This window comes from Drosophila pseudoobscura, chromosome 3 (assembly GCF_009870125.1).
Source record: "Drosophila pseudoobscura strain MV-25-SWS-2005 chromosome 3, UCI_Dpse_MV25, whole genome shotgun sequence".
NCBI classification, from domain to species: Eukaryota; Metazoa; Arthropoda; class Insecta; order Diptera; family Drosophilidae; genus Drosophila; species Drosophila pseudoobscura.
In genome coordinates, this window is record NC_046680.1 from 14,388,780 (window position 1) to 14,403,098 (window position 14,319).

At 43.9% G+C, this 14,319-nt stretch overlaps 3 protein-coding genes and 1 long non-coding RNA gene across 4 annotated transcripts; 2 read left to right on the plus strand and 2 right to left on the minus strand.

Annotated features, from left to right (window-relative positions):
- Nucleotides 1–149: 149 nt before the first annotated feature.
- Nucleotides 150–2,310, minus strand: LOC117183533 (uncharacterized). The gene is made up of 2 exons (XR_004468636.1): nt 2,065–2,310; nt 150–1,991 (listed from the first exon to the last, which is right to left on the minus strand). It is a non-coding gene; the product is annotated as an uncharacterized lncRNA (long non-coding RNA).
- A 2,278-nt stretch (nt 2,311–4,588) lies between these two features.
- On the plus strand, nt 4,589–10,206 carry Sema1b (Semaphorin 1b). The gene is made up of 6 exons (XM_001361156.5): nt 4,589–5,383; nt 5,844–5,937; nt 6,892–7,574; nt 7,640–8,650; nt 8,717–8,906; nt 8,963–10,206. Exons 1-6 carry the CDS (start codon nt 5,236–5,238, stop codon nt 9,159–9,161), a joined length of 2,325 nt encoding a protein of 774 aa, XP_001361193.3. The 5' UTR covers nt 4,589–5,235; the 3' UTR covers nt 9,162–10,206.
- A 1,558-nt stretch (nt 10,207–11,764) lies between these two features.
- On the plus strand, nt 11,765–13,108 carry P32 (complement C1q binding protein P32). The gene is made up of 3 exons (XM_001361157.5): nt 11,765–12,072; nt 12,188–12,532; nt 12,591–13,108. Exons 1-3 carry the CDS (start codon nt 11,868–11,870, stop codon nt 12,830–12,832), a joined length of 792 nt encoding a protein of 263 aa, XP_001361194.1. The 5' UTR covers nt 11,765–11,867; the 3' UTR covers nt 12,833–13,108.
- Nucleotides 13,109–13,456: 348 nt separating this feature from the next.
- On the minus strand, nt 13,457–14,203 carry LOC4804670 (TP53-regulated inhibitor of apoptosis 1-like). The gene is made up of 2 exons (XM_001361158.4): nt 13,959–14,203; nt 13,457–13,890 (listed from the first exon to the last, which is right to left on the minus strand). The coding sequence occupies exons 1-2, from the start codon at nt 14,103–14,105 to the stop codon at nt 13,777–13,779; spliced, it is 261 nt and encodes an 86-aa protein (XP_001361195.1). The 5' UTR covers nt 14,106–14,203; the 3' UTR covers nt 13,457–13,776.
- Nucleotides 14,204–14,319: the final 116 nt, after the last annotated feature.

Below are 14,319 nucleotides of genomic sequence, written 5' to 3' on the forward strand. Positions count from 1 at the left end.
TAAAATTCAATTATCCATTATTTTGATGTGTTTTTATGGTTAGTTTTTTTTAATTATTAGTTTATTCTAGCTTATTTTTTTCTTCAATCGTGACTCTTAAAATCTGGCAACACTGCCGTGCACTGGTCGTTAAATCCACGGTCACACCATTTTAAAAATGGCCGTCAGAGTGTGAAGTGTATACATTTTTTCGTGTTCCGTGTTTTCGCTTAATTTGATAATTTATTTAAATGTTTTTGTGAATTTTGGTGAGTTAAAAGGCTTTGCAAATGCCTTTCAAATGCGTGTAGTGAAAAGAAGATACAAATTTAGTGGGAGGATGGCTAGGAAAAGTGTTTAAAGCAGGCGATATACAAATCAAACCTAATCCCAACCCCCGCACAGCGTCCCGTCCTGTTCGTACACACCCAGAGAGACGCAAAGGCATATAAAAGCAACAAACAGGTTTTTATTGTGTACAGACGTGTGTTTTTTCCTCCTCTCTATAATTTATGCGCATGCAACAACAACGCATACACATATAAACAAAACCCAACATGAAGCTGAAGCTGAAGCAAGCATAAAAAACAAGTAATACAAGAAAATAAATCGTAGTGGTGTGCATGTGCATGTGTGTGTGTGCGTGTGTATGCTGTTTCGTGTGTGAGTAAACGCTGTAAACAGCAGCAACAGCAACCAAAGTGGTAAAGTGGTAAAGTCGGTGGCTTGCTCGACTCGCTCCACTCGCCTGGCCAAGAAGTGACGCGACGACTCTATGCTACGCTCTTATAGCTACAGGTGAATTGGACTTGTTTTCCGAGGCGCTGTTCTGTGCTTCGCTTCGAGGCGGTGGCCAGCAATTATGGCAAAGTGTGTGTTTGTGCCTGTGTTTGTGTGTCTAAGCTAAGAACTGTAAAACGAGTTTGATGTCCAAAAAAATCTAATAAATTAACAGCATAATCAATTTATAGTGCGCCGCAGCGACACATTGACAACTGTAAAACTGTAAAAAGGTGGCCAAGCCAAGCCAACGGTAAAGCAACAGCACCCAGTCTCCATCTCTCTCCCCATATCTCCCTCTCTCTCTCTCCAAGTGCGTTGCAAGTCAAGTGTCAAAACCCAAAGTGGAAGTGGAACGCGTCCCACTTAACCCCACAGTGCAAGCTGTCCAAATTGTTTGCTGTTTGATTAGGAGAGGAGAGAGAAGCGAATGCAAAGAAGAATTGTGACACCACTGGAAACTTGGGGCTCCGCTCCCACGTTCCATGTTCCATCGATATTGATTGTTCGTTTGTTCGAACTATGTTTTGTGAATGAAAAACTTGTCGCGCCATATTCGTTCCGCTCGTTTAACGCCCGTGTTTTTGTACTCCAAATGCTATAATGTGTAAAGTTTTAGCTGAATCATCTACATCTAGCTGCCATCGCATTGGATCGCATTTGTCGAACAAACTGGTTCTCAACCTCATGATTCATCTCAAAGTTTTGGAAAACATCGGAAGTCCGGTGATAATGCGCCTCGACTCGACTCGCCTCGCTAGTTCTTTATATACTCGTATTTCGATAAGTGGAAATCGAGGAAAAGTCAGTGCAACGAACCAACAATAGCCGCGATAAGAAAACAACGGCAGTACAAATATTATATTCAAGTAAAGTATGTACATAATTCCACAATTGATTGTTAACCAGTGTATGCATTATGCATTACATCAGAGACAAGAGTCCAAAAGCTACAGCCAGACAGCTAGCCAGCTTGACTCCATAAGGCAACATCCACTTGAGTCCACTCGAGTCCACCTGTTGCCACTTGTTTCGTCTTAATGAAAACGCCCACGGACCTGCGACTTGCTACTAGACCGAAACTGGTTGCTTGTTTCTCGAGTGCCAGTGTGGAGCTCACGTTTGTCGTTCGTCGTTTGTCTGCTGTGGGCGATGGCTGTACGCTATACGCCATATCTAATAATTACACGCTAAAATCAATTTCCCATTGATCACGTACGAGTACGAGTATTCTGTAAAAAGACAGTTTCAGAGTTTGTTTTTTTACTGTATATAGTTTGCTGCTCTCGTACTTTCCACACGTACCTTCCCACACACGCAGACTCAGACGACACCCCGGGAAGAGATAGTTGCAGCCCAGACAGAGGCATACAGAGAATCATCACAAACAAATGTCAAACGTGACACACTTTTCACCATTATCTTGATGGAAGAAGCTGTTATCTCTTCCCTAACCATCGTCTATTCAAAACTGCTGCTTATCAGTCGAGAGAGACCTGGCGCAGGCACACAAATACTACTCGTATATTTGTATGTACATACTCATATACGAAACCCGATCTCGAATTCGAGTTCCAGTAATTAATGCCAGACTGCCAGACGACCAGTTGGGCCATAATTGTATTTGTATTTGTATTTTTATGGGCCGCCAGAAGCGGAACGGACTTCCTGGCATTGAACCGAATGCGGCTTTTGAAATATGAGAACCCCCAAACTAAAAAACAAAAAATAAAATGATAAACTACGAAAATATGACCATTTTTGACTAAACCGCAGCTGGGATACCCTTGTAATTAAGCTCATGTTCATAAGATATACCCTTATAAAGAGCATTTCAGACTCTGTCAAGTAGGCCTCTTAATGATTAGCCGTATATAACACGGAACTGCCATAGTACCATCATAGTTGTATAGCAGGTTTCGGTGATAAATCCTCCTTGAAGATAATCATATGTAGAGCCGTAAAGTTCTTCCAAATATGAAACCAAGTGAAGCTACCAGATCGTATAGGTGACATCCAAAACGATCCAAGCAACTGGCATTGCCGGAAAACAGCCAAAACTTGAGTGGAAGCCATACGACTGATCGAATCGAGTGCTCTCTGAAGTTTGAGCATAACGATTATACGTTTTATTTCTTGTCTGATTTATTTCTGCCAAATGTCTTTTAGCTGGAGAGAGTACACTCCCGGGGCCGGGCAGTCCCATTCGCTTTTGACCACCAACAGATCGTGGATTTCTCTCTCACCTCTCACTAAGCCACAGAGCTGAATGATAAATTGACCAGCTCAAGAGGGTATTCAAATGTAATTTATAATGTTTATCATGCACTTTTATGGTGTGTTTTGTACGTGTTCTAAAGGCCAACGATGCGAGGCAAAGGCAACAGCCAACCCCCATAATTCGAAGACATTAAGCGACGGTGGCCCAGAGATGGGCCAAGAGTCGCGGCGGGTCACTTGACCTGTGACTGAGTGGCGGTGGCTGAGCCGTGAAAAGCCTTCGCTTGGGAAAGACGATACCAAGACGAAGACCCGTCCGTCCATTTACCAAAACACGAAACAACAAGTAGTTGTTGCTGCCGGTGCTGCTGCTGCTGGTGGTGGTGGTGGTGGCGACCTTCAATTGGCCAATAAAGCAATTTATCGAAGATCTGTCAGGTAAAAGTTGTCCAACTGTAACCGACCCGGACCGCCGATGGGTGCGTGAGAAACTATAACATTCGTTCGTGTTCATCTAAATGGTGAAAAGATAACCTGAAGACACACATGTGCAAATGGAAGTGGAAATTACGTGTGTGTGTGAATGAGAAAAACACACCTATACTATCCCGTGGATGTTCGGTGTTCGTCACAGAGGAGGGAAGAGCCAGGGGGGAATGTACGTGGCACGTCCTGTAGATGCCATCATTGTAACGCCGGTGAGCGCTGATTAGAAGGGAAATTGGCGGAAAATACCGAACGTGATTCCCCACAAAACCCAGTGGTTTTCCTTGCTGTGAGTCATAGGGAAAGACGGCACAGCACAGCACAGCCAGACAGCCAGGAGCAGGAGAGACCAGACACGATATATTTCGATTCGTACGTAGTTTTGTACCTACAAGCAGAGCAGTGCTGCTCAAACTGCTACGCGGCAGTGGCTCTCAGAGCGGCTATGTGTGGCAGGCGGCGGCTTTCTTTGTTTGCTGTTTGCATTTTCGTGTTCAGTGTTTGCCCAGGCCATCCCACGCGCGGTTCGTGGTTCGTAACAAAAATAAGGGAAAAACAGCGAAAAGAAAGTGTGCAGAATTCACAAGAAGCCGACAATAAAATACGAAACAAGTTTTTGCGTATATAATCGTTATATAAGCTCACACATATACTCGTATAATTATCTGTTTCGGTAATGAAATGAGATTAAAAAAAATAGTGAAATCAAATTTGGAATTAACCAATTTATGCGTAAAGCGTCAATTTGATCAAAGTATCTTGATTTGATGCTTTTAAAACAGAATAAGGCTTTAATATATTAGTTTCGGATGAAGTTCAAGTTCACTTCAAGAGTTAAAAAAATAAATATTGAATGTAAATTTGTTTCCAGAGGTAAAATCTAAATGAATTTTACTCGAAGATAGGCTGACTATCTGTCCTAAAAATGAATATTTAATTGAATGCTAATATTTGGTGTAATTTGGTTGAATATTTCCAACAAACACACAACTGATTTTACCATCTGCGGAGATATCTGCGGCCAATCTTTGTCACTGCCTTCCGTTCCGGTTGATGAAGTCTTGCGGCCAAGTATTCCAATTATTTCTAACACACTTTCCTTCCATCTCCATCGCTATTGCAGATTTTCCATTGCGTTTTCCTTTTGCGTCGCCAGCTAATTGCATTAAAATAAAACCAACAACCACGTTGTTGTTTGGTGTAAATTATTGTGTTGTCGTTGTCATCGGACAGCAGCGGACAACACCACCACAGCACAGCGCAGCACATCACACCGCACGAGAGAGTACTTGTTGCAAATTACAAGCCATGCCAGCAGCTGCAACAACTACAACAACAGCAATCACAGCAGCAACTATCAGCGACAATGGCAGACATCAGAATGAGAAACGTCAGTGATTAAAACCAGTCAGCGAGGCCAGGCCCCAGCCAGGCGGCCAGTTTTTCCGTGCCAGCCCCATTGGCACCACTCCAGCAACAGCAGAGCAGCAACAGCAGCGGCAGCAGCAGCACCACCCCAGACCAAGCTTCGAGCGAGTGGCCGGCACAAGACGCTGCTGAATCATCAGAATAGCAACAAAAACGACCAGCGATCGAGCCAAACCCCTAGGTTCTCTGTAGTACGAGTAGTTGCTTGCTCAAGTGCGATCAGAGCAGACATCCAATTGAGCTCAAAAGAGGGCGGATAGACATCAGCCTTTGGCTTTGGCTTTAGCATCAGCTTCAGCTTCAAGAGACCTTCAGCGTTCGTCGTCGTCATCGTCAACAACAATGCTAATTACTGGACACAGCCGTGGCAGCAGACGCCCTGGCACTGGGACTGCGACTGCGACTGGGAGTGGGCTGCTCATCATCTGCTGCCTCGGCCTGACGACTGTGGCCGCCTGGATGCCCGATGTGCGACCCGATTTGCAAACAAGTATGTGTATGCCCCATGGCCTAATCCCCAATCTAATAATTATTTGTTTATTTGTGTCATTTGTTGGCGGCTTTTCGTTGTATTTGTTTTGCACTTCTGCTCTTGTTGCTGGTGCTGGCTGTTTATCAATGACAAGCAGCTGCCTTGCCTCGCGCTATGTCTCTGCTGTGTTTTGTGATTTTCCAAGCTGCTTATCGTGCTCAATTTTTCGCAATGCTTGCAACAAATGAGCGTTTCCTCTGAAGCAAAAGCCCAACATGCCGAACAGCGCTGCAACAAAAAACGATTCTAAAGAAATTATGTGGTGTCTGGGAGGAAGCCGAGTTTCCAATAAACACATTTAATTTAACCATGCATACGAGCATGTATAATTAAGGCCTTTATCGTTAACCTTTCATCTCTGCTGAAATGGCATTTACCAACCAATCTGGTCGTGTTTCTTTCTTTCTATCTCTTGCAGAACAAGATAAAATCTTGGCCCATTTTATTGGCAACTCGACGGACTATTTCAAGATCTTGGACCACAACGATGAAAGCGTTTTGGTTGGTGCCAAGTAAGTACATTGCTATTCCCTTAACCTATCTACCAGACTTTCGTGCGCTGGCAGGCAATAAAGAATTTTAGAATTCCTCCCCTCTCCTACCTGGCACGAGGTAATAGCCTTAAATATTTATAAAACGAAATAAAATCAAAGTTCGATTCGCGGAATAATTAATGCGCCATTTGAAAAAGATAGGGGAAAAACCAACGCCCCTGCCCATCCCTTTTTTGTTAGCTGTTTTTCTGCTGTTTAGGTGTGTGGTTTTCGTTTAGCGTCAAGTGCAAATGTAGCATTTATCAGCCTCATTTTCCTGGAACCCCTAGATATATGGCCTGGACCAGACGCCAGACCCCAGACCCCAGACCCCAGCCGCGATGCGGCCATGCAACTTGGTTTGGTTTTGCTCATGAAATCACACATAAAAGTATTCATCATGTACGCCGAACCAGACGAACCGCATTTTATCACGCTGCCGGGCCATACATAGCGCGCCTGCCATATATTTATGGCAAGAAATATATAATTATAATAATACAATACAATAATCCATAAATAATTTGCATATGCAACGTTTACCGCGGATCTGAGTAGCAAATGCTAAATGGACCGATAAATTGAAACTATCTTTCACCAGAGCAAGATCTCGATCATTTTCCGCCACTCTGGCAGACTCTGTGGGGCCATAAAGCAACAAACAGATGCCTCGTCAGCGGCAGAGGCAGCAATAATTAGCCAAACAAGCGAACAGAATTATATAATTGTATACAAGTTCTAATTATTTGCTCAAAAAGAACCTTGAAATGTATGACTGTCGGTACGAGAGTGCGCCTCATTTTGGTCTCTCCTCGTAGCTGCGGCTTCCAATTAGCAGTCCAGGCAGGCACACGCATACGCACACGGCCACGCCATAAGCGAATTAATTCCAGACATTTTTGCACTAATTCAATTGTTGTTTCGCTTGTGCAGGGACGTCATCTATAATGTCAGCCTGCATGGACTGAGGGAGATCAGCCGTTTGGAATGGCACAGCACGGATGCGGACAGGGAGCTGTGCGCCCTGAAGGGCAAGCACGAATGGGACTGCCATAATTACTTGCGTGTCTTTGCAAAGCGGACCGATGGCCAGGTGCTGCTCTGTGGCACCAATTCGTATAAGCCGCGCTGTCGTCACTACGCCCAGGTTGAGACTGCGGCCGAGGATGCTCCCGCCTCCGGCCACAGCATTGGCATGCACTATGAGATCACCAGAGATGTCGAGGCCCAAGGCTTGTGCCCCTACAGTCCTGCCCACAATAGCACCTATGCCTTTGCCGATGGCCAGCTGTACAGTGCCACGGTGGCGGACTTCTCCGGCGGAGATCCCCTGATCTACCGCGAGAACCTTCGCACCGAGCAATACGATCTCAAGCAACTCAATCAGCCGGACTTTGTGGGCACCATCGAGCGGAAGGGCTTCGTGCTGTTCTTCTTCCGGGAACTCTCGATGGAGTTTATGAACTTTGGCAAGGCCGTCTACTCGCGGGTGGCACGCGTCTGCAAGAACGATCGTGGAGGACCCTACAACCATGGCAAGAGCTGGACCTCGTTCCTGAAGGCCCGTCTCAACTGCTCGGTGCCTGGGGACTTTCCCTTCTACTTTGATGAAATCCGTAAGTCCAAAAATTGCTTTTAGTGGCAAAATTCCATTCTCATTCGTTTTATTTCTCATCTGCAGAGGCCATTAGTCCGATTGTGGAGCGTGGAGCGGATTCCCTGGTGTATGCAGTCTTCACCACCTCGGTAAACGCCATTCCCGGTTCGGCAGTGTGTGCCTTTAACGTGGACGATATACTGGCGGCCTTTGATGGGGATTTCAAGTCGCAGAAGGATTCACAGTCCCATTGGCTGCCGGTGGAGAGGGAGGCGGTGCCCAAGCCGCGTCCCGGCCAGTGCGTGGATGACTCCCGCACCCTGACCAGCATCGCGGTGAACTTTGTCAAGAATCATCCGCTGATGGAGAAGGCCGTGCCGGCAGTGCACAGGCGTCCCCTGCTGACCAAAGTGAATCTGCACCACCGTCTAACGGCCATTGCAGTGGATCCTCAGATCAAGGCCCTCAACGGTGCTACCTACGACGTGATCTACAGTGGCACGGACGATGGCAAGGTGACCAAGTTCATCAACATTCTGAGCACGCACCCGAACTCTACTGTGGATCGCCTGAAGACAGTCGTCATATCGGAAATGCAAGTGCTGCCATTGGGAACGCCCATACGGGAGCTTGTGATCTCCTCCAAGAAGAACGCCCTGGTTGTGGTGAGCGACGGAAGCCTGGTCAGTGTCCCTCTGCATCATTGTACGCTCATTGTCGACTGCGCCGGCTGTCTGAGCCTCCAGGATCCCATTTGTGCCTGGGATCTGCAGACGCACGAGTGCAAGAATCTTGCCACCAGTCAGCACAAGTTTGGCACAAAGACGTACCTGCAGAGCCTGAACACCACCAGGAAGGCGGCGGCCTCCCTCTGCCCCAATATGCCCCGTGATGGCACAGGCGCTGAAACTGTCAGCTTTGTTACCATGGCTCCAGCACCAACGGAGGAGCAGAAGCTGCTGTATTCCAATGTAGGCGCCTCGCCGGGCAGCCAGCCCAGCTTAGAACAGCAGCCAACTGGTGGCGACGACTTTGGGATGAATAAGATTACCCTGACCTCAATGGACCCCGAGGAGGTTATGATTAATCTGAACGGTAGGTTGCCCTCTTTTTTTTTATTGATGATGCTTGATCTAACAAATATTTAATCCTGCCAAATAGATCCACAGAAATCGATAGCCAGCGTGGACGAAATTAAGCAAGCGTCCAGTCCAGGCACCATGCTTCTCTTGTTTGTCGTTTTCATCACCTTCTTTGTGGGCGGATGCGTGGGCATTGTGTGTGTGAAAGCGAAGAACCGCCTGGATGGTCAAATGGACGACAGCCACCACAATCACTTTGGCAAGCCTATGTAAGTGGCACATTTCTCTTTAGCTGAGAGCTATTTTCACGTTAATTTATTTTCAGACAATTTAAAAACCAGAATACCGGCAAGGACATCAATCTGCTAATGGGTTCCAATCCCTATGTCACCACACAGAAAACGCCGAATTTGGATCTTGAAAAGGATCGCAGTCATGAGTGCAAAAACTCCACAGAACATTTGGAAAAGGAGCTGCCCTGCAAGACGTCCACGCTGACGAAAGTGAAACGCACTTACATTTAATGTGGAAGAAGCAGCAGTAGCAGATCCCTCTGCAAAATTAGTCGAATTTCTCTATATATTCTATAACATATTTTCGTTGTTTATGTTGCTCTGTTAGTTGTACGAGTAGTAACCCCCCCACCACATCCCTCGAACGGAACAGACAACAGCTTCGGGGATGCGTTTGAAACGCGTCTCAAGAGTACGGCGCAGAAGCTGTTGCACCATTTTTTATATGTTAGCGTCCCTAATATAATTTAATTGTATGTATTAATTGTTTAAGTTAAGGTTATTTGGCAAAATTTAGTTAAATTTATTGACAACAAATTTCGCGGGCTGCCTTAGCGCGGGCCCAAGCAATCCGCATTCCCTTCACGCCGACTTTTTCTGTCCAAGCTGGAATGCTTGCGCCTCGGGCTAAACGAGTAGCAGCCCCGACATGTCGGGCCCCTTATGTGTATTCTATATGTATATTCTGTAAGTGCAAATATTAGAGCTGTACAAATCTACACACATACATATCATAGTACCCAATCAGCATGTGGCCGAGAGAGACCCCCAGAGAATCCCAACCCGCAGCTCGAATAATTTCTCGAAATTCAAACGAATATTCTGCAAGTATTTTGTTAGACTGAATGTTTATTTTTTTCTGTATAATTGTGTGTTTTTGTGGAGAACTAACATGCGAGTGCGATTGCGAATGCGAACGATATAGACCGGGAAGGTCTATGCTTTGTGGCTAACAAAAGCGTAAAAATTGTATCTAACTTAAGCTCAATAAGGAATTGAAAATTTAAATGTATTTTTTATAGTACGAACTAGGCTAAGCTACGAACAAAACTTCTATGAGGCTGTTTGATATGAACTGAGTGCACAGCCCCATCATCATTATTATGTTCATCATGATGATTAAAATACGCACAAAAATACAAAAACGAAAAAAAAAAACCAATAAAATGTAATCTGATGAAACAGCAAGCCTTATAAGTAACATACAATCGTGTCGATTATAGGCCTTAAATATAAAGAAGATTCTGGCAAAGAAAAGTTTGCCAGAATAAATCAGCATTTTAATATTTTTAGTATGTCTACGTTTTAAGCTGTTGTCCGTCCCACTGAAGATTTTACATAAAACATGTACAATGGCAATTCTATTTTATAAAGTGTAAAATCCAATTTTCGTAAAAATAATATATATATTTTTATATGCATGTGTACATCTAAGCATAAGTAATCCATAAACGGAAAACATGAAAAAAGCTTCACATAAAATATTTTTAAAACCTGAAAAAAGGAACATAATCGTAAAGAAAAAAATTCTCATATTGTGATAGATTTTATTGAAATTTTATAATGATGAAATGCGATGCCTTTTTGGTTGAAAAACGATGATAGAGTCTGATTGCATGCATGATAATATACATACCTGTAGGCCAGGATCTTCCGATTGGAGGATCAGATCACAAGATGGAAGCAATTCCACGATGGGAATTCAAAAGATTTTTATTATTGTGTGTGTCTTGTATTTTGTATATTGTTGTATACACCCGGAAAGCAATTCGAAAAATTTAATAAAGTCGTCATTTTTTCAAACACTGCGATTCATTTTTAGGGATCCCTTAAAATTTGTTTTTATATGTGGCACTAAATCCATACAGTACTTTCCAGATCGGCCGCTGTATAGCGAAAATAAGGCGTTCGTATTCCGTATAGAGGAATCCTTATATTGGGCTTTATTTTCAAAATAATTTATATATTCCAAATAACCATGAGCCAGTCAATCCGGCATGATGGCTACTAATCTGCCCATTTGTTACAGTAAATGAAAAATATGCATTTTTCCAAAGAGCACAGTCATTTTTAATCGAGTTGAGTGTACAATTAAAGGTTGCCTTTTAACGAGAAGGTTTTTAAACTTCTCTCATTCCTAAACCCTGAAGACATATTCAATGGCCAATTTGCATGACCTGTATAAAAGATTTCCTCAACTTATTAAAGATCCCCAGGGAATCGATAGTGAATTTGTCCTCTTAAAAAATGATGAGGTTCTTTAGTTTATTAAAAACACAAATGTCCTGGCCATTTCTGGTATACATTAGGACAAATAAAAGATTTCAACAATGAATTAAAATATGCACAAGTACTGCTTATATTGCCAGTTTCGAATGCATCATGTGAAAGATTTTTCTCCGAAGTGAACTTAATAAAAACAAATACAAGAAATAGATTTAAGAATATAAGTGTTTCAAATCTTTTATATGCGAGACAAGGTCTAGGGAAGAACAACGGTGTCGAGAATTTTGAACTGAACACTGAAATGCTCTTAAAAAATCCCAACGACATCGTTAGTGACGATAATGATGTTAGTGATTAGTATTAAGACTTAAGATTATTAAATGAAATGAATTAAACAATTATTTCGAATAGGCCAATCAAGTAGGAAATAGATTCACCAATCGTATAAAATTTTTTGGGCATGGCTAAATGTTCTATATAGCTAGTTATATTCCACGGAATATCAAAAACGAGGAATATGTATAATAGAACTTGAATTCGTCAGTATATTTACGGTATATTTTGAAAATGAGGCGGTATGTTTCGGTATATTTCTGAGGGTCGCACGGTATATTTGATGGATAAATCCGCGGTCACACTGATCAATACCGTCTACAGCACATTTTCTAGAATTTTGACAAAAAGGAAATCCTACAATAATTATATAACAAAATGAACAACCTGAGGATAGCCACACTACGATTCTCCAGCCTGGCCACCAAGGCTACTGGATCTCTGGGAAAACGCGACTTCACTCGGAGTCTGTGGCACATGACAAAGAAGCCGGCGACAGGAGCATCCAATGATCATGTAACCGTATTGAATGTCCACAAACCCAGCATTAGTTGCACCTGTGGCTGCAATGTACACACCAAAGGTAGACTTTCATTGAAGAAAAACCGATAGTGAGGGAAACATGCCGCATGTTACATAACCTCAAACACGAGATGATGAAATGTGAGGCAAACCATAATTAATTTATCTTTCGATAGCTGAAAAGGAACTGGTGGAGTGCCTCGCCGAGGAGATCGTGGCCGAGCGCAAAGTGCAGAAGGGCAAGGCTGTTTCCAGCACCCTGGATGGATTCAATGTGAAGATTGTGGGCGGCGATGTGGAGCTCATCAAGGAGACCGACAAGGAGAAGGTCGTGGTTAGCTTCAACGTGAACCATACGGTTGACACCGAGGAGGAGCCGGAGGTCAATCCCAATGCCGACAAGCCGGAGCTGGGAGAAATGAGGAGCAAACCCCAGTTTGAGGTCGATATTATTAAGAGCGGGACCACGCTCTCGTTCACATGTTCCTACCTTCAGGGCGAGGCCCAGGAGGGTGAGTACAGTAAGTATACGTAATTTACTATAGTTTGAATCTATAATTGATTGGCTCTCCTTTGCAGATGACGTTTTCTCCATTGACGAAATGTCCATCTTTGAGGGCGAATGGAACGACAAAGTCTATGCCGTGGCTGGCGATGTTTTGGACGGCTATTTATATGATTTGCTCTTAAACTACCTGGAAGAGAAGGGCATAAGCCAAGAGTTCGCAGAGAAGCTGTCCGACCTGGCCACTGCCCATGAACACACCTCCTATATAGGATTGCTGGAGAAGCTCTCCAAATTCACGGCGGGTGGCAAGTAAATGCCTGGATTGCATTTTTCCCCGCCTAATCGTAAAGCAGAAAGTTGTTTAGATTTATAAGTTCTATCGTCTGCTGCCCCTGTTCATAGCTAAACACATTTTTTATCATGCGTGTTTGTAGTTGCATTGCGGCATTTGTCCTAGTTAATAAGTTCAAAACATTTATTCACCTTTAGTGTCGTGCGGGCAAAGCTCTTCCCAATCTGTACCATTCGTGGCAATTGCTTAATGCTCGACTTCATGAAATACAGCAAGAGTATATAGTTTAGTTTTCAATCAATTGTTTATTTTTCCAATAGGATTTTCCACTTTCACGGTTGTCAGTTATGCGTAGGGATTGGATGGACGGGATCTGGGCTCAGAGTCCCATGGCTTGTGGCCTGGAAAGTCCTCATGGTTCTTGCAGGCTGCGCAGATGACCAGAGCCAGCATCACGAGTATTGGCAGCAGTTTCATCTTGAATGTTGTACAGTGAACTTTTGATTGTGTCGTCGAAGCTGTGTCAGCCGCTCTTTATATGATTCGATGAGGGTGTTATCAGCACACGTTCTTTCCCTAGTGGGAAGTACTCGACCATGCTCTGGGATTCACCATGGACCCGTTTATCAGATAAGACAGAGGCTATGAAAGGTGTATTGCGACGTGCTGGCAAGTTATTTTATGTACAACACTTTAATTCATGCATAAATTAACAACTGTAGTTGACTATACTTTTGAGCCTAATGTTTAACTAATATTTGCTAAATAATTTAATCAGTATTTGGGCTATTGTAGGACTTGAAGATTTTGAGGAGGAGCTTCTTCTGGTACGCTTGCCCCTTGCACCTCGCCGAAAACTAGGCCGACCCCCTGCGCTTGCGTTGGCGTTGATGGCCAAGGCTTTGGCCTTCCAGGCTGCTTACAGAATCAAATCCGTAGCCAGGCTGTTCAGCTGGTGTCATTGGTCAACTCTTGCTCTGCTGTTTCCCGGAGGAGCTGCCGGTTTTCTCGTACTCTGAATTCGTAGTGTACTCCGTGTCGATTTCTCGCAACTCTATCTTCTGCTCCCGCATGGCGCGCTGGAGGGCGAAGGTCAGGAGTGCGTTAACATTAATGCGTTATCAGGTGATGAAATAATAGCACCCACCTTCACACAATCCTGATAGACCCGGAAAATCGGCGCGCATGCAGATTCGTCTGTGTGGCCCTTAAGAAACCTCTCCGAGAACCAGCTGTTGAAGCAAGCGTCGTACTGCTTTTTCAGCTCATTGCAGTCCTCGCCAATGCTGTTCATTTTTAAATTTTAACTTATAATTTATTGGATGTTAAATAATGTGTCGAAATGTGAGGGTGTATGCGGCCACACTTATCAGAACTTACATATGGTCACTAACATTCGCAGATAATTTTAGGGATGGGACCAGAGCCACACACCGATATCTCCATTTCAATAATCGCTATCGGAATGGTTTTCGACAACAAATTTTCGTTCTTTGAAACACATTTTC